The 18,867-nt window shown below is 36.8% G+C and overlaps 2 protein-coding genes across 8 annotated transcripts; one reads left to right on the forward strand and one right to left on the reverse strand.

Annotated features, from left to right (window-relative positions):
- Positions 1-335: 335 nt before the first annotated feature.
- On the reverse strand, positions 336-11,106 carry LOC128686637 (cytochrome c oxidase subunit 5B, mitochondrial). The gene is made up of 3 exons (XM_053773630.2): positions 10,948-11,106; positions 7,838-7,911; positions 336-816 (listed from the first exon to the last, which is right to left on the reverse strand). The coding sequence occupies exons 1-3, from the start codon at positions 11,024-11,026 to the stop codon at positions 607-609; spliced, it is 363 nt and encodes a 120-aa protein (XP_053629605.1). The 5' UTR covers positions 11,027-11,106; the 3' UTR covers positions 336-606.
- A 138-nt stretch (positions 11,107-11,244) lies between these two features.
- On the forward strand, positions 11,245-17,771 carry Sf3b5 (splicing factor 3b subunit 5). Of its 7 annotated transcripts, none has more exons than XM_053773623.2 (4): positions 11,292-11,311; positions 12,067-12,175; positions 16,500-16,586; positions 17,517-17,771. In XM_053773623.2, exons 3-4 carry the CDS (start codon positions 16,523-16,525, stop codon positions 17,708-17,710), a joined length of 258 nt encoding a protein of 85 aa, XP_053629598.1. In that variant the 5' UTR covers positions 11,292-11,311; positions 12,067-12,175; positions 16,500-16,522; the 3' UTR covers positions 17,711-17,771. The 7 variants fall into 7 exon arrangements, with proteins under 7 accessions (XP_053629601.1, XP_053629598.1, XP_053629602.1 ...); XM_053773622.2 differs by lacking the exon at positions 11,292-11,311 and adding an exon at positions 11,322-11,343; XM_053773626.2 differs by lacking the exon at positions 12,067-12,175 and having other exon boundaries at positions 11,245-11,311.
- Positions 17,772-18,867: the final 1,096 nt, after the last annotated feature.

The following is an 18,867-nucleotide window of genomic DNA, read 5'->3' on the forward strand; positions in this document are numbered from 1 at the left end:
GAATTTGAATTCGTCAGGAACTGAATAATTGTTAATTTTGTACACTTACAATATAACATGGAAGATGTCTTAACATTAGCTTCCAGTATGGCAGGGTTAAATAACATACATTACAGAATACATAAGCACTCCAACCAACTACTGATACCCTTGTAGGTTTAACACTTCTTTTTGATATTAACTACTGATAGCTCAGCATCCACAGAGCCATCCTCCTTAGCACAGTAAGGCCATATCAACACGCAACAGCAACTAGGATTCAAGGTAAACTGTAGTAATTATTACTATATATCCCCTCAAAAATACAACAGTTAATAGGAAAGTAAAAATATCACTAATTAGATAGATTTATTTTTCTACATGTATATAAATACAATATTCCCAAAGGAATTATCTTTTGGATTAACCAGAAAATCGCCAAATTAGTAATTATTCTTACTGGGAATTGCCAGAATAGTTCAATTATGTACAAGAGAAGTTTCTCGGGGGATGGGAATGGTATTTTACTGCATCATAAATTAACATTTTTAATTGAGATACAGTATTCCACACACACACATTATACAGACTCAGAACACTTTGCAGCAATTACATGTACTGAAAATTTCAAACCATGGGCTTAGCATCAATAAGTTGGAACCAATAACCACACTCACATCGTTTCTTTTCACCCTTTTCTAGCCACATCCAGTTGATGCAAGTAGCGTCTTCTTCGCAGATGCAACCAACTAGCCTCCTTTCATAAAATGATGGAACAACTGTTGGGTTACTTGAATCACCACTTACACGCTTGTACACTCTCATATCAAAGGGATTCTGAAAATGCAGCAAAAGTTCAATAATTTAATGATTTTATGGCACAGTAATTCAATATCAGCTTAGAGGGGAGTATGGAGAATGTAAATGTATGTATTCAGATATTTTGGAGTGAATTTGTTGGCAGATGGTTCTATGAAAGGCTAGATGAAGCACAGAATAAAACAGACACTTTATACATGGAGGACCTATTTTGTGTGTGAAGCATGGGCTTCAAAACATTGCAGCACGGAGGCTATATAGGATTATGTCATAATTAAAAGCAATGTGAGCAAGAAGATTAGATGAAGTGGGGTTACTGAAAGTATAATTCAGAGGGCTGAGGTGGTTTTGGCATTCAGAAAAAATGGCACAGAATAGGATGGTGTATAACTATGGAGTGGAAGGGAGGAGTTAGGGGGTCATCCAAGGAAGGGTTAGAGGAGGGAAGTAAAGGTGGTTTTGAGTGTTAGGGGCTTGAACACCCATCAGGGTTACGAGAGTGCATTTGATTGGAGTTAAGACAAGTGGTTTTTATGAAGAGCTGTTGGAGCATGACCAAGGTAACTTGTTTAACGGGATTCAGGGATAACAGGTTAACCGGAGTTCTGGAGGTGGGAAGTACAGTGCTTGCACTCTGAAGGACGGGCGAGATGGTGCAGTATGGAAGGTCATCTGAAGTGTTATGTCAGCACACTTGGCAAGACAGAAATTGAGTGAATGATGGCAAATGCTCTTATCTCCGTGGGAGATGGCTAGTGTTATAAGAAGTGCTTGTGCAAGTTTCTATCATTAAGTGCATTGGAAATAAATGGTATAAAATACCGACACAATGGAAATATAAACACATAAGCAGCATAACATGATCCTTTACTGACAACATTTCACCCACGTAAAGCCCACTGTGTAGGCAAAATGTTGTCAATAAAGGATAACATTATACTGCTTATGTTTATATTTCCATTAAGTGCATTATTGTAATGTTTGTAACTAGGGTAAATCTGCTAAATCTAATACCCTGTACCAGTAAGCTGAAAATCCTTCATATTAAACTGCATTAAGTTTACAAAACCTGTTGATTGGTATTAAGATTTCCATTGGACTTTCTTTTAATCCAAAACTTTCCATTTGTACATTTTTTAACCGTTTCAGGGTCCAGAGGCCAAATTTCAAAGTGTGCACCTGGGTCCAAGAATTTTCAAAAAATAATTTTGTTATATTTTCTTATGAAATGGTAGAGAATCTTTTTCTGAAGGTAATAAAACAAAAAGTACGAAATCTGATGGAAAATTAACGAAATTATGCTCTCATGAATTTTGATGTGTCAGCGATATTTACGCATCGGCGATTTTGCCGATTTTGACTCCCATTTTAGGCCAATTACATTATTCCAGTCAACCAAATTCTTAGCTATTTCACTAGTATTACTTCTATTCTATCTATTGAGCACAAGAAATCACAGTCAACTGTTTCAACTACAAAATAAAGTGATCGGAAATTGGTAATCTGGCCAATTTAATGCAAAGTTCAAAATATTCCAATTTCAAAATAGGGTCCAGAATAAACAATGCAGGCATTCCTGGCACTAAACTGACATTTCCTCTGTTCATTAGTTACATTTTCAGGCTTTACAAATGAATTCCATTTTGATTTTGTATTCACATAATGAATTTTTATTCAAACCAAAAAATAGAAGATTTACTGTTATGAAATATTGTAATAATTGAATAAATAATATCACCACATTTGTGAACGTGTATTAGACACACCAGCTGGTGTGTATTAGACGTGTGAGGCCATTTGTTTACTCTTGAACATCGGAAAAAACTGAACACTTCGGCTACTTTGAGCTCAGTTTCAAGCCATTTTCAGTACTAAAACCAATAACAATCATCTCTTTTTCTGTAATATATCTTCCATTCTATCAAATGAGACCAAGAAATCACAAATACAACTATAAAAAACATACGAAAAAAACTGCAAAGTTGCCGTTTTAATAGAAAATTAGTCTGTTTTTTTTCTCATTATGCACTGTGTGCTGCAGGATTTGTTTTATGTGGTGCACACATACCACATTGATGTATTCTCTCATATCTAGGCCCAAGTTTACCGCTCACAGCTTGTCAGAGCAAGCCGAGCTCATGGTGTAGATCTATGGTTTGGACCCTCAACATAAAGCCGTAGATCTACAGCACGGACCCTGAAAGGGTTAATAACAGCCATTTCCCATCATGACAAATAACCCAAAGAAAAACATCACTTTTTCTGACTTTCTAAAAATACATGGCTGTCACGATGCCTTTTTTTAACATCTGCAAGCTACCAAGGCAGGATGATTATTATTTTATATTCACAGGGAAGAGCTAAACCTGTAGGGAGGTCACACAGCACAAAGAAAACATCCTCTGTTTCTCATTCAATAGCTTTCTTGCCAGAGGTATGCAGACATCCGATGTTGAATGACCACTTGGTACCGTAACATTGTTGATTGTTCTACCATATTGTATTACTACTACAACTAATATCACGAATCTGGCATCATTGGGATTACAGAGTGGTTAGGTTAGAATACACTTAATAAAATTAACCAACTTGACTAACACAAAGTTCCTTGAACATCGACAAAAATCAAACATTTCCGCTACTTTGAGCTCAATTTCAAGCTACTTTTCATCATGAAAGCAATCAAAATCATATATGTATATTTCTGTAATATAGCTTCTATTCTATCAAATGAGACCAAAAAAACAAGAATACAACCATAAAAACCATACGAAAATATACTGAAAATATACTGCAAAGAGGCGGCTAATGGATGAGAAGTGAACTCCCATATTCATCGTCCTTTTTTTTTTTTTTTTTTTTTTTTAGTTTTGGTGTACATTAAGAAGCATCTTTCCATCATATATTGCCCACATTTCAATAGGATAGCCCAACAAATGAGAAAAAAATTATTTACCAAAAAATCATATATGGGAAGCCCAAGCCAGGTACTGGAAATAAGTCACCGACTTTTTTGGGTTATCCTAGGTTCTCTATACGTACGCTGCTATGTACAATAATCTATAACTAGTGTATACCTGAATAATTTATTTATTTACTTACTTCTATTCTGAAAATAAATGGTATAACATACCGACACAATGGAAACAAACAAATATGCAGTTTAATGTGATCCTTTACTGACAACAATTCGCCCAAACAGTGGGCTTTTTCAAGTCACAAACAGATCTACCTGGGGTGGAAGGTACAGGAGTATTTCTAGTCAGGTTCATAATGTTGAGGTCAGGTGGAGAATGCTGCATCTGATGATCTGATGGGGTTATAGTCTGAAATCTTGGGTAGCTTGGCAGGGGTATTGGACAAGTTGTGAGCAGAAGGTCTGCTCACAACTTGTCCAATACCCCTGCCAAGCTACCCAAGATTTCAAACTATAACCCCATCAGATGCAGCATTCTCCACCTGACCTCAACATTATGAACCTGACTATAAATACTCCCGTACCTTCCACCCCAGGTAGATCTGTTTGTGACTTAAAAAAGCCCACTGTGTGGGCGAAACGTTGTCACTAAAGGATCACATTAAACTGCATGTGTGTTTATACTTCTATTCTGTCAACTGAGTACAAGAAACCGCCCAGTCACCTATTTCAACTACACAATAGTGGTCAGAAATTGACAATTTGGCCAATTTTACACAAATTTCAACGGATGCCAATTTCAAAATAGGGTCCAGAATTAACAATGCAGACATTTCTGGCACTAAAATAATATTTCCTCTGTTCATTAGTCATGGCTCCAGGCCCCTCTTATATTACACTTGCTTACCATTTGGAAATTTTTATACACACAAAAAAATAGAAGATTTACTGTTATGCAGACTACTGCATTATTGTAATAATTGTATAAATAATGTCAACCCATTCTTGACTGCGTACTGGAATTTGGACTGGCATGCGCACACATATTAGACAGTGACGTCATTTGTTTACTCTTGAACATTGCTAAAGAATGGAACATTTCTGCTACTGTGAGCGCAATTTCAAGGTACTTTTTGTCGTGAAAGCAATCAGAATCATATCTAGTTCTGTAATATATCTTCCATTCTATTAAATGAGGCCAAAAAAAGACAATACAACCATAAAAACCATATGAAAATATACCGCTATGGGGCCGCTAATGGCTGAGAAGTGAACTCCGTTATTTATGGTCTGATTTCTTTCATTTTTGGTGTACGTTAAGATGCATCTCTCCATCATACATTGCCCAAGTTTCAATAAGATAACCCAACAAACAACTGAGAAAATAATATAATAATAATAATAATATCTTTATTTACTACACGTACATGTACATGGTATACAGGCCTAGCTGACATCAGTGACATACTACTACACAAAAAGTCCTTTGTTATGCTAAGCATTTCAGGCAAATTAGGTCAGTGCCCCAGGATAAGACCCACACCAGTCCACTAACACCCCGGTACCCATTTACCGATGGGTTAACATAGACAACAGGTGTAAAGATACACGTCCAATGTTTCTACCCTGGCTGGGAATTGAATATTTACCAAAAAACATATGGCTAGCCCAAGCTAGGTACTAGAAATAAGCCACTGACTTTTTTGGGCTATCCTAGGTTCTCTACACATATGCTGCTGTGTGTGATAATCTATGTAGAGAAAATAGCTTTTCTGTTTGTTTTATGGTGCAGTACGAGTACTCCGTTTTCTCTAATATAAGCCCCAATACAGGGATAGGAGAATAGTACTTGTATCCCATATCCTCTTCATACCTCCATCGAACTGCTCAGTATTATGCCAAATATTTATTCTGGGGTATTTAACATGTTATTTATATTGTTTATTATGTCATATTAGATCAATTGTGATAGGCAAATAAGCTGTAGTGTTGATATTAGCGTAATAATAAAGCATATTCTCCTGCATCACGAGACCGAGACTGAGCTCATGGCAACCGACAGTGGCTTCAAAGCCACCTTATCTTTAACCCTTTCAGGGTCAGCAGGCCCTCTCCTAAACTTGTTCTCAGGGTCAATAGTTTTTTTGGAAAAAAAAAAATCAATTATGAAATGATAGAGAATCTCTTCCCGATCATAATGACACCAAAATATGAAATTTGATGGAAAACTTGCAGAATTATGCTCTCGCGAAGTTAGCGGTCTTGACGATGTTTACGCATCGGCAATATCGCCCACTTTAAGCCCTATTTTCAGCCAATTCCAATGTACCAGTTGACAAAAATCATAACTATTTCGCTAGAACTCCCTTTTTTTCTATTGAATGAGTACAAGAAATCACTTATTTACCGATCTGAACTATCCAATGAAGCGGTCAGAAATTGGGAATTTTATCAATTTCACACAAATTACAAAAGATACCAATTTCCAAAGAAATAACTATTTCGCTAGAACTCCCTTTTTTTCTATTGAATGAGTACAAGAAATCACTTATTTACCGATCTGAACTATCCAATGAAGCGGTCAGAAATTGGGAATTTTATCAATTTCACACAAATTACAAAAGATACCAATTTCCAAAGAGTTCAAATAAACAAGACAGACATTCCTGGTACTAAAATAACATTTTTTCTGTTCATCAGTCATGTCCCCAGGCCTCTCTTAGATTTCTTTTGCTTTCCACTTTGAATTTTTATTCACAAAATAATAGAAGATTTACTGTTATACAGACTACTGCATTAGTTTAGAAATGGTAATAATACCAGCGCACTTGTTAAAGAATATTAGACTCACCAGTTGATGTGTATTGGACGCGTGGCATGATTTGTTTACTTTTGAACTTTGGCAATAATCGAACATTTCTGCTACTTTGAGCTCAATTTCAAGGTACTTTTCATTATGAAACCAATCAAAATCATCTCAATTCCTGTAATATGTTTTCCATTCTATAAAATGAGTCCAGGAAAACTAGAATACAACCATAAATAACATACGAAAATACAGTGGATCCCCGCTTAACGATCACCTCCCAATGCGACCAATTATGTAAGTGTATTTATGCAAGTGCTTTTGTACGTGTATGTTTGGGGGGTCTGAAATGGACTAATCTACTCCACAATATTCCTTATGGGAACAAATTCGGTCAGTACTGGCACCTGAACATACTTCTGGAATGAAAAAATATCGTTAACCAGGGGTCCACTGTACACTGCGAAGTCGCTGTTTTAAAGCAAAAACACGGAGTTTTTTCTCATTTTGCACTGTGTGCTGCAGGATTTTTTTTATACTGTGCACACTGACCACATAGAACCATTCTTTCATATGTAGGCCTACCTGCTTTCTCTCACTAGATTTGAAGGCGCTAGAATTTATGCATACTAGTACGGCACCAACCCTGGCGTGCAAGCCGTACTACTATTACGGCAGCAACCCTGAAAGGTTTAATGGACAATGTACTGTATAGGTGCTTTACACAATGAGAAGCATTTCTTTTATTCGTTGGAACCATGGCTTGGGCTAAAAGCAAGCAGGTTATAACAATAGAGAAAAAGAAATTGGAATGACTTATGCAGCAAGTAGCACCACCAAACCGTACCAGCAGGTTGGTGTGGCGACCCTGGAAATTTGAAATTAAGCCAGCAGAAATTAGTGCCTAATAACTGATGGAACCGGAGGTCTGATTGCCGGATTTGTGATGGCGGACCTGTACTACTACCTCTTGTATTACACCTCACTCTAAGCCTATATACACCCTCTGTGTCCATGTACTGTTTGTAATGGCTTGATAATGCTCCTGGAGAGTGAAATGTTGCCACAATAAAATGTCACATTAGTTGCATGTGTGTCCTTTTACTTAACACCCCTAAGAATGCAGGCATTATACTTCCCCACCTTCAGAGCTCAAGTCAGGCCAACCAATTTTCAATAAGAATATAAAGAAAACTTGATATTACAAATAACCACACCACACCTATCATTTTGAAATCAACTTATGTACTGTGTATGAATCTATATATATTGACATACACAACAGGATAATGTACAGAGTACTAAAATATTCTTACCTCATTGCCTGCAGCCTTAGCTAGAAGCTCCTGTTTCTCCAATCCAGTAGCATGTTCCAATGGATCAGCCATCACTGAGAGGAAATTTATTAAATTACCTTTACAATAAATCACAGCCAATGCTAATACCATAAAAACTTATATAAACACACAAACTACCCATGTCAAAATAACAAGGCACAATTATTGTTACAAAGGAGAAAACACAAAGGAATGGTAACCCATTTAACCCTTAAACGGTCCAAACGTATATATACGTTCTCTCGCATAGCACTCCAAATGTATATATACATTTCATTTGTCATTCAACATTGGCACAATAGGCCTGAGTTGCCTAGACATGAGAGAAAGGGTGTGCACACTCAGTGCACCATATGAAAAAAATTGGGGATGCCTGGGTACCACATGCTCTTTTTTTTTTCCTATTAAAATTTTTTTTTTTTTTCAAAATATTCGGGGCGCTGCACAGGTAAACATATATACGTTTGGACCATTTAAGGGTTAAATACTTGTTAAATTCCAGTTTTTTTCCTCATTTATCCAGACTTCAAAATCAATACACAAGCTGAAGAAATTTATATATTTTTATTAAATTCAACCATAAAAAAATACTGGACTGTACATATTTAAGATGTTTAATACTTTATACTGTAGAACAGCAGTTTTACATTTAGAAACTATAGCTTATCAGTACGGGTACCTGCCACCAGAGCGCGCACATGCACACACGCAAACCAGCACGCGCACACAAAAATCCTTCACAGGAGATACATTTCCAGCATGATTGACAGAAGTCACATACAGGAATTTGCTTACATTGTACTCAAGTATAAGTAAAGGTTTTATGCTATTTTTTGACAAGTAAAAGAGAAGATGGAGGGTAATCTTATTCATGGGTAACATTTTACCTGGATTGAAATCTTTAAGCTGTAATCCCTATTCCAAAGAACATGATATAGCAACACCACAGTAGGTCTGTTGGCCATGCTAGGCAGGTTCTACTCATCTATAATTAATACTACCTCCAAGCCAGTGCTTTCATTCATTCATACATACATATATTAATATAGGTATAGAGGAGCAGGTCCCGTTTGTCCAACAATCGTATGTTTTTTGTCTAGAAATTTACTGCCAAACCAATGCTCTCCTATAAACAGGTAAAAACACATAAAAGGAGCAATACTAGCCTATGCCAGGTAGGCTCAACCCTCACTCACCCATTTCCACTAATGTAAGGTAGTACCTCCCCATTTCACATTTAGCACTGCCTAAAGTACTTGCTTTAATGTTGTTACTTGAAAGTTTGTTCTAAGGAATCTACAACTCTGCATGTCAGAGATAAACATGAAGTGCTTGTGGCTTGGTTTACAGCATCAACTTACATACTGAGGTCCAGGGGATCAATCACAGTATGGGTAAAATATAGTGTTGAACATACATACATACACCTGTTGCCCTTGTTCACCTAGCAGCAAATAGGTACCTGGGTGTTAGATGACTTGTGGGTTGCATCATGGGGGTCAAGATTAACTTGCTCAAAATACTCTGCATAACAAGGGGCTTTCTATATAGTGCTAAGGATGTCAGTTAGGCCTGTAATAGTTGTATCCTGTACCTGTAGAAATACCAAAATTCTTGAGGGCTGAAATGGCTAGCCATTACAACCCTGGATAATACATAATAATGACTATTTAAAATTAATGTACAAACATTATAATATCTAGAGGGGTTTTGGGGGTCAACACCCTTATGGCCCAGTCCACGACCAGGCCTCGCAGTGGATAAGGGCCTGATCAATTAGGCTGTTACTGTTGGCAGCACATAAACCGATGTACGAGCCACAGCCTGGCTGATCAGGTTCTGACTTGAGGTACTTTTCCAGCGCCTTCTTGAAGATAGCCAGGAGTCTATTGGTAATCCTCCTTATGTATGCTGGGAGGAAGCTGAACAGTCTTGGGCCCCTGACACTTGTTGTATAGTCTCTGACATACTCGTGGCACCCCTGCTTTTCATTGGGGGGGGGAGGATGCTGCATCTGCCAAGTCTTTTGCTTTTGTAAGGAGTGATTTCTGTGTCCCTCTAGGATTTTCCAAGTGTATATTATGATGCATCTTTCTCACATGCATTCCAAGGAGTACAGGTCAAGGGACTTGAACTGCTTCCAGTAGGATGAGATTAGCTTTTTTTTTTTTTTTTTTTTTTAAGCTAGGTTAGTTTTTATTTAGGTATCATTTATAATTTTAGAGTACAAGTGGCTGCGTAGTAAATTACGCAGAATTTAACCAATGATAATGTGACTTACTTCCAGTAGTAAGATTTTTGCATGACTTAAGTCAATGTATCAGGTCATTTTCATAATGTCAATTTTTTTTTACAGTCAAAAGTTGAATATATTTAATTTATTTAGTAATTTTAGCATACATACAGAGGTACAAAAAAATACAGGTAAGAGCAGCATGCCAAAGCCACTTATATGCATAGCATTACGGGCTGGCTTAAAATTAACTTAAGATTAACTAAGCAACTCTAAGCTACTCTATCCCTTTTATATGTAATTTGATACATATTAAATTTGATACTTCTAGTCCTCGGTTCTAAAAATGTTACATAAACAAATGTGGTAATGTGCGAGAACAGCCAAGCAGTCAGACATGTATGTTGATATACCTTTGATGGTAAAGTATACATAAATGGAATGACGTTTTATATAACTGATGTGGATTGCATCCTGGGGAAGAGAACCAAAAAGATTATAATGTAAATAAGCTAGACACTTTTTTTTTTTTTTTTTGGTTATCCTGGATTACTAACGCTCTGGGTTAATCCGAATAAAATTGAGCATGAGCCAGCAGGAAGACTGCAGTTCCAATTTCATCATTAATCTTTCGCTAGCATCATTATCGACCACACCCAATTGTTTAATTTCATCCAAACCTTAGATACTAAAATGAATCCTAAGCCAATGTAGTGAAACAGCCTTGATTAAAAATAACACTTATACACAGATAAACCCGGCTAAGTGTAGGTGCAAATCCTTTCCTCTGACACCGGGTCTATCACACCCTACTATCCTCCATCATGCAGCTGCCAGCTACATCTGTGACACTTACTCTTGGCGAACCTGACGGAGGTTAGCTGAACACCCCGGCGAGCAGTGTGGTGGAGGGAGCGAGCAACGATAGCAGCCATACTTGCTGGTGTACAGATACTCTCCTTCCTCAGCTGCGCCAGAACCTCCGTCCCAGTGATGCTGCATGGTTCCTCCTTATAACTTATACCATAATTTATGTTTACTTGTTTTAGTAAAAATGGAACATGTAGCCTTTTCTCTTATATTTTTTTATTATTAAAATGCTAAATAGCTTATTTTAGAATTGAAGAGGGAACCGTAGTGCCAACCTAAATACATCTAATTAATTCGAATCGGGCTTGGTGCTGTTTAGACGTTTTACTCTGGCTCTGCCTTCAGCAATGGTAGTAAAGTGGCTCAGTTTTCTACCTAGCACGTAGGTCTTCATTATACTTACCGGTGACATATATTTACATTAAGTTGTCAAAGAAATTCCTCTACATCACAGTACGGATATTTGGACGGCTTAACAAAGAGCCGGTAACTAACTCATAAGATATATATACAATGTATTCAGGTATAATATAATATATAATATCTTTATTTACTACAAGTACATGTACATGGTACATGACATGACATCAGTGACATACTACTATATAGAAAGCCCCTTGTTATGCTGAGTATTTCGGCCAAATTCGGTCAGGTCGCTTGGTGGCTAAAGCTCTCGTTTCACACAGGGAGGGCCCGGGTTCGATTCCCGGCGGGTGGAAACATTTCGACGCATTTCCTTACACCTGTTGTCCTGTTCACCTAGCAGCAAATAGGTACCTGGGTGTTAGTCGACTGGTGTGGGTCGCATCCTGGGGGACAAGATTGAGGACCCCAATGGAAATAAGTTACAGTCCTCGATGACGCACTGACTTTCTTGGGTTATCCTGGGTGGCTAACCCTCCGGGGTTAAAAATCCGAACGAGATCTTATGTGTACAGAACGTACGATAACACAAAAGAGTCAAAGTAACGTATTTCCATTGTAAACACCTATTACAAAGTTATGTATACCTCGCAGATTTTTTTTTTTTTTGTGAAGTCCACATTTTCAATTTGCGAATTCTTATTTTAATAATAATAAATTTTCTTGTACTATTACCCTTCAGATGTGGTCAATGTTTCCTCTTGTCATCAGGAGGCTGGGTTTGATAGGGTGAAGCTGTAATTTCCCTTAACAACAACAACAACTATATTGCAACGTTTATGCATCCTGATGTAAGCAAATTATTATGCAGGTATTTACAAGTGCTACATCTAAATTGGGGTTGAAGAGAAATAAAGTAGGGAGTGAGGTAGGGGCCTTGCAAAGTAGGGAGGAAATAAGTATTGTCATTGATCCAGCCTTTAATGTAAGCATTCCCGAGCGTATTTTTTCCTTAGCAGATTATTATGCAGCCAACATATTTTAATTATTTCAGTTGCATTGTGATGATTTTTATAATATGAAAGAAAATTGGTCACAGTAGCAGCAAATTAGTATCGATAGTAGCAGAGTTCTTAAAGACAGCAGCACATTTGTAATTATTTCTGCAAACACCTTTTATCGTACAGCAATGAAGGAATGGAGCTGTATAGCCCTTGTGGCTTAGCGCTTCTTTTTTATTATAATAATAATAATGAAGGAATGGAGCAGACTGCCTGTACATGTCAAAGCCAGTGATAGCATGAACCAGTTCAAGAAGAGAGCCAAAAGGTACCTAATGAATGTAGTGACAGAAAGGGAGGAGAATGATTTATTATTTTCTTAGCTAACACGTGTAAATACAATGGAACCTTGCTTTTTGTCATTAATTCGTTCCAGAAAGTCTGACGAAAACCGAGTTTGATGAAAACTGAAACAATATTTCCCATGAGAAATAGGTAATGTAACTCCAATTAATCCATTCCAGACACCCAAAAGTATTAACAAAAGAATTCATTTTATAGAGAATAACTATAGTTTTACATACGGAAAACAATTAGAAATATATATAAAGGACTAATGAAATGGATAAATGAACATTTAACATCACTTTTACCTTTATTGAAGACTTGTTGGCATATGAGCTAGAAATCTATACAGATATTGACGAATGTATTAATAATTTTCTAAAAAAAGACCCAATACCTCTATAACAAGCACTGCCCTAAAAAAACTAAACAGATGACAGCTAAGAGACTGAACAGTCCCTGGCTAACACCCAGCATTCTCAAATCCATAAATACAAAACACCAATATGAAAAACAGTACAGAATGGGTCACATAACCAGAGACCAAACAAAACGTTACTCGTCAATCCTAACCAGCCTGATAAGAAGGGCAAAAAAATTGTATTATGAGAACAGATTATCCAACTTACGAGGTGATATAAAAAAGACCTGGAAAACCCTATCAGAAATTCTGGGAACAAAAAAGATATCACGAAATAGCAAAATAAAATTAGCAAAATCAGATGAACCCCAACTCCCACCAACAGAAACAGCAAACAGACTCAATGATTTCTTCTCCACTATAGGACAAAACCTTGCCAATAAAATCCCAAGCTCAGTTACCCCACCAAATGACTACCTCACCGGCAACTACCCGAACACACTGTTCCTAGCTCCGACTAACCCATACGAAGTCTCCCTTATTATCAACGCACTAAAAAACAAGGCAGGAGATTTAAATACCTTACCACCCTTTATATACAAAAAACTGTCACAAGTGCTATCACCAATCATTGCAACACTCTTTAACAAATCCATAGAATCCTCCACCTTCCCTACAGTACTCAAAATAGCAAGGGTCACCCCGATCCACAAAGGAGGAGACCAAACAGAGTTGAATAACTATAGGCCAATATCCAACTTACACCCTCTCTCAAAAATCTTCGAAAAATTAATTCATAAACGAATCTACTCCTACCTTATCTCCCAAAACATACTCAACCCCTGCCAATTTGGATTCAGGCCTAATAAAAATACTAATGATGCTATTATACACATGCTAGAACATATATACACTGCAATAGAGAAAAAAGAAGTCCCACTGGGGATCTTCATTGACTTACGTAAAGCTTTTGATACAGTTGACCATGACTTGCTCCACGTAAAATTGTCACACTATGGTAATAGAGGGCACTCCCTCAACTACCTCAAGTCATACCTCAGCAACAGAAGCCAATATGTGTACGCAAATGGGGCAAACTCTTCTGCGCAACCAATTACAGTTGGTGTCCCACAGGGAAGTGTCCTTGGCCCTCTTCTCTTTCTCCTATACATAAATGACCTTCCAAATGCTTCGCAATTACTCAAACCCACACTATTTGCAGATGACACTACATACGTCTTCTCTCACCCGAGCCCAGTCACGCTAGCCAATACTGTAAATACCGAATTACAGAAAATATCTACCTGGATGAGGACTAACAAACTTACACTAAACATTGACAAAACCTACTTCATTCAGTTTGGTAACAGAGCTACAGATGTCCCTCTTAACATAATGATAAACGGATCACCTATCACAAAGCTAACAGAGGGAAAATTCTTAGGAATCCACCTTGATAATAGACTCAAATTTCATACACATATACAACAAATTTCTAAGAAAATTTCCAAGACTGTAGGCATACTATCGAAGATACGGTACTATGTTCCACAGTCAGCCCTCCTGGCCCTATATCACTCTTATTTACCCCTATCTCACCTATGGAATTTGTGCATGGGGCTCAACAACAATTAACCATCTCAGACCACTAATTACCCAACAAAAGGCTGCAGTTAGAATGATAACAAATTCTCACTACAAGCAGCACACTCCACCAATATTCAATACACTAAACCTACTCACCATGCAAAACATCCATATTTATTATTGCACCTATTACGTACATAGAACACTTAACTCTGATATTAACCCTCCCCTCAAACATCTCCTTGCCAACCTCAACAGAACACATGACCATAACACAAGGCACAGATCACTCTTTGATGTTCCTCGTGTCCATCTCACACTATGCAAAAATTCAATGCACATAAAAGGCCCTAAAATCTGGAATTCATTACCTGTAAATATAAAAGAAACACTACCTGTTTATAAATTCAAGTCTCTTCTCAAAGATCACTTACCCAAAACCAAATAAATACTGAATAACTGAACCTTATAAATTGTATATCTTAAATGTTTCTCACAATTATATCACATAAATGTTAAACCTAAAACCCAATCTAACTTTATTATTTTTTAAATACACTACCTAACAGAATACTCCATACGACTGAATGTACAACAATGCATGCAACCATATGACCTGTCTTTGTGATACTCATTTGTGCTTTATAGTTATCTGTTTACAATAATGTATTGTCACTGATTTCATCATTGCTTAGTTAATTTTAAGCCAGCCTGAAATGCTATGCATAGTATAAGTGGCTTTGGCATGCTGCTCTTATCTGTATTTTTTTGTACCTCTGTATGTATGCTCAAATTGTAAATAAATAAATAAATAAATAAATAAATAAATGGAAAACGGCGATTAGGGGAGAGGGAGGAGAGGCTATCTCTACCACCATCACTACCACCCTCTACTGATGAGAAACAAAGTCAGACTGACTCAGAACACGTGATTTGCTTTGTGGGTGTGAGTGGACATGTTCAGTATGATGGATCACTGTCAACTTGATGAAAACCGAGGTGATGAACAAAAACTGGGACAAAATTTTGAAGAAAAAAGTTGTCAAAAACCGAATTCAATGAAAACTGGGGAAAACTAAAACTGGGGTTCCACTGTATAACTCATTTTACCTCATTCCTAGTATATTTCCTTTAAAGTATAATAATAAGGTATTAAAAGGACCCCAATGGAAATAAATCACTGACCTTTTTTGGGCTATCCTAGGTTCTCTACATGCTGCTATGTATGATAATCTATGTAATAACACTGAGTATCCTCACCATTAGTCTCAGCACTAACAATGAAATTATTTAGGGGCTTTGCTGAAGATGGGTCCTGCTGGTAATTTTGTACAAAATGGTAATGGGTGAGACTGGGTTCTTCCTCAGTTTTTGACACATTCATCCACAGTTAGGAGCAATTTGTTTACATAAGTTTCCATGGTGGAATTGCTGACAAAACGTTAAGTAAAAGGGCAGATGCCAACGTCACATTTGTTGCATTAGTGTCCTTTTACTTAACATGAGTTTCCATGTTTATCCAGCTGCCTAATTATGATTTAGCTGAACTACTAGGTCTTAAGATAACCACAAGTATTTTCTAATCTTTCCACATGTGTAAGATGTCTTCCCCAAGGCCTGGTCACAGGCTGGGCCAAAGGGGCATTGATCACCAGAATCCCCTCCAGGTATACTGTATTTTTCTAAAGAATGAAGACTATTCATTGACTAAAGTAAATTTTTACCTGTTACATTCATATTTGTTGCATTTGTGTACTTCATCAAACTTTTCCTGTGCTAGCATTAGATTTTATCAGTTACAATATAATGTATGTACTGAATACAGTACCATGATTTAAAGTAAAAAAAAATAAAATATTACTAATTGTGTATCATTCTCAGTTCTTCAGATTGTATAAGTGAAAATGGGTGATCGTTATAATATTCACTCCCAACTAGAGCACTTGCAGTCTAAATACATTGGCACAGGTAATGTATAATTGATAATAATAATAATATAGAAAAACCTTGTTATGATACTAATAGGGAAAGGGATGGGGTGTCTTCTAACAAAAATCTGTTTCATTGGATTCCCTGATGCAGCAGACACTAGTGCTCATGAACAAATAACCCAATGTACCATACTTGGTCTGTTGAATAGGGAACCTACCAGAAAAACACTGCTAGCAAGACAAATGTCCGATGCAGTGGACGTAGTCTGTTGCATTGAGTTTTTGTCTAGCCAGATATTTTATACTTTGTATCCAGGATAAGGGTAAGAGGCTTTTTGTTACACTTCTGGATTGTAAAAAGTCATATGATAGGGTGGATAGGAAAGCAATGCTGCAAGTGTTGCAAATGTATGGAATCGGTGAAAGGTTATTACAAGGTGTAAAGAAGTTTAATAAGAGGCAAGAGTTAGGGTGTACATGTATAGGAGAGGAGGATTTTCTGATAAAGATGGATCTTAGACAGGAATATGTGTCATTGTAGGTATTTAATGTATTTCTAGCTGCGTTTGTACCATTAATGTTAGGGAGGAGTTTGAGCTTAAAAGATAATGAATTTGATGTAAAGTGGTAGTTATCACAGGTCCTCTTTGCTGATGACACTGTACTTTCATAATATTTGGAAGGGAAGTTGCAGACATTGATGGGAAAGCAGGAGTGTGTGTCAAAAAAAAAGAAATAGAAAAGCAGTGAAAGGTGTATGAAGTGAATTTTAAATATTGTTTAGCAATTAATGTTTTTGTAAAGAAGTTTATGAAAAACAAGATAAATTATAGAATAGATGGTACATAAAAATATTTAAATTGTAGAATTTGTTTTTTTTTGTGTAGTACACTGCATTATATTACCGTATTCTAAAGCTAAATGTATATTATGCTATTTATCCTATCTGTTCTGCATTACTTTACAGGTCATGCAGATACTGCGCAGTTTGAATGGTGTGTCAATCAACAGCGTGACACATACGCATCTTACATGGGCCACTTTGACATGCTGAATATGATTGCAATAGGAGAAAATGAAACAAAAGCTCGTGTTCGCTTCAACATGATGGAAAAAATGGTGCAGCCCTGTGGACCACCACCTGAGAAGAATGAAGATTAAAGTATTTTGTATGCATTTAAGGTTATACTTTTGTACAGTATAAGTAAAAAAACCAAGACTGTACTGTATTTCATTTTCTGATTATGTATTGGTTAAATAAGTTACAGGCAATTACTTTTTGAGTGAACCCTAGCTTAGCATAGTTTATCTTCGTGCATATTGATTACAGTGCCATTTATAGAAATACCATGGTATTTCCTAACAGGGAAAAAATTGCTTGAGTTCAGATAAATGTATGAGAAATTAAATTTTCACACACCTGGCTGACTAAGGCAATCTGAATATTCTACCACCTTTAGGAAAAGGTGCCTCGATTGCTGATAGGTTCTTAATTCAAGGAATTTGAGCTACCCATTCCTTATCAAACCTGATTACCTTTCATTTCCCAGGCAATGTGGGACCCCTGCAGGTTTGCACTTTCCCATGATTATTCTGCTTTTAACCTACTGTACTGGCAGTTTCCAACTGAGGTAAGGTTTTCCCCCTCCCCCCCTTTTACATTCTTTAGGCATCTTCACAGACTCGAAAGTCTTTGTGTTCATTTCCTTTAGCCCACAGCGACTTCTCAGACCTGTTTAAATGTGAGGGGCTGTATTGTCTAGGGTTATAATTATTTCATAAACATGAGGTAATATTTAGTAGTACCTAAGTGGATAATTTACCTCTTGTGACCATACACAGGATAACTGTTAGTCTAGGGTATAAAAGAACATTCATGGCACATCTCTTGCCAAAACAGTGTTTTCAAACCACAAGGGTTTTAGAGAAACAGCTTTTTAGAAAAATATATTTTAATATAAAGATTATTTATAATACAATATAAACACACATGAAAATGGGTAAACCACGTTACATCTTGTGGCAGAAGACTACAAGATGACCCAAGCAAGTCCATAATTCTTCGGACCATCCTCGCAAAATTCAGCTTAGGCCCACAGTCACTTTGCCATATGGTCAATACCTTAGGTTTCCTTAATACAAACAAAATAATACAGCAGCAGTGGTGGTGATCTGACATCAACCTAAGCCAGGAAGAGAGAGCCAGGTATAGAAAATATAAAAACACACACTATGAAAACAAGAGCATCAGTGTTGAAATTAATTTATTATTACTCTGGTTTTCTTTTCTTAAGTTATATTAATGATATTTATTATTT

The sequence above is a fragment of the Cherax quadricarinatus genome, unplaced genomic scaffold (assembly GCF_038502225.1).
Source record: "Cherax quadricarinatus isolate ZL_2023a unplaced genomic scaffold, ASM3850222v1 Contig257, whole genome shotgun sequence".
NCBI classification, from domain to species: domain Eukaryota; kingdom Metazoa; phylum Arthropoda; class Malacostraca; order Decapoda; family Parastacidae; genus Cherax; species Cherax quadricarinatus.

What these genes read in the sequence shown, in the direction of transcription:
- Sf3b5 (XM_053773626.2), top strand. Translation starts at nt 16,523, where the DNA reads ATGGGTGATCGTTATAATATTCACTCCCAACTAGAGCACTTGCAGTCT. An exon ending in GTCTAAATACATTGGCACAG is followed by an intron (nt 16,587 to 17,516) that starts GTAATGTATAAT and finishes ATTACTTTACAG; the next exon opens with GTCATGCAGATACTGCGCAG.
- LOC128686637 (XM_053773630.2), bottom strand. Translation starts at nt 11,026, where the DNA reads ATGGCTGCTATCGTTGCTCGCTCCCTCCACCACACTGCTCGCCGGGGT. An exon ending in CTCCGTCAGGTTCGCCAAGA is followed by an intron (nt 7,912 to 10,947) that starts GTAAGTGTCACA and finishes ATTTCCTCTCAG; the next exon opens with TGATGGCTGATCCATTGGAA. An exon ending in CTAAGGCTGCAGGCAATGAG is followed by an intron (nt 817 to 7,837) that starts GTAAGAATATTT and finishes CTGCATTTTCAG; the next exon opens with AATCCCTTTGATATGAGAGT.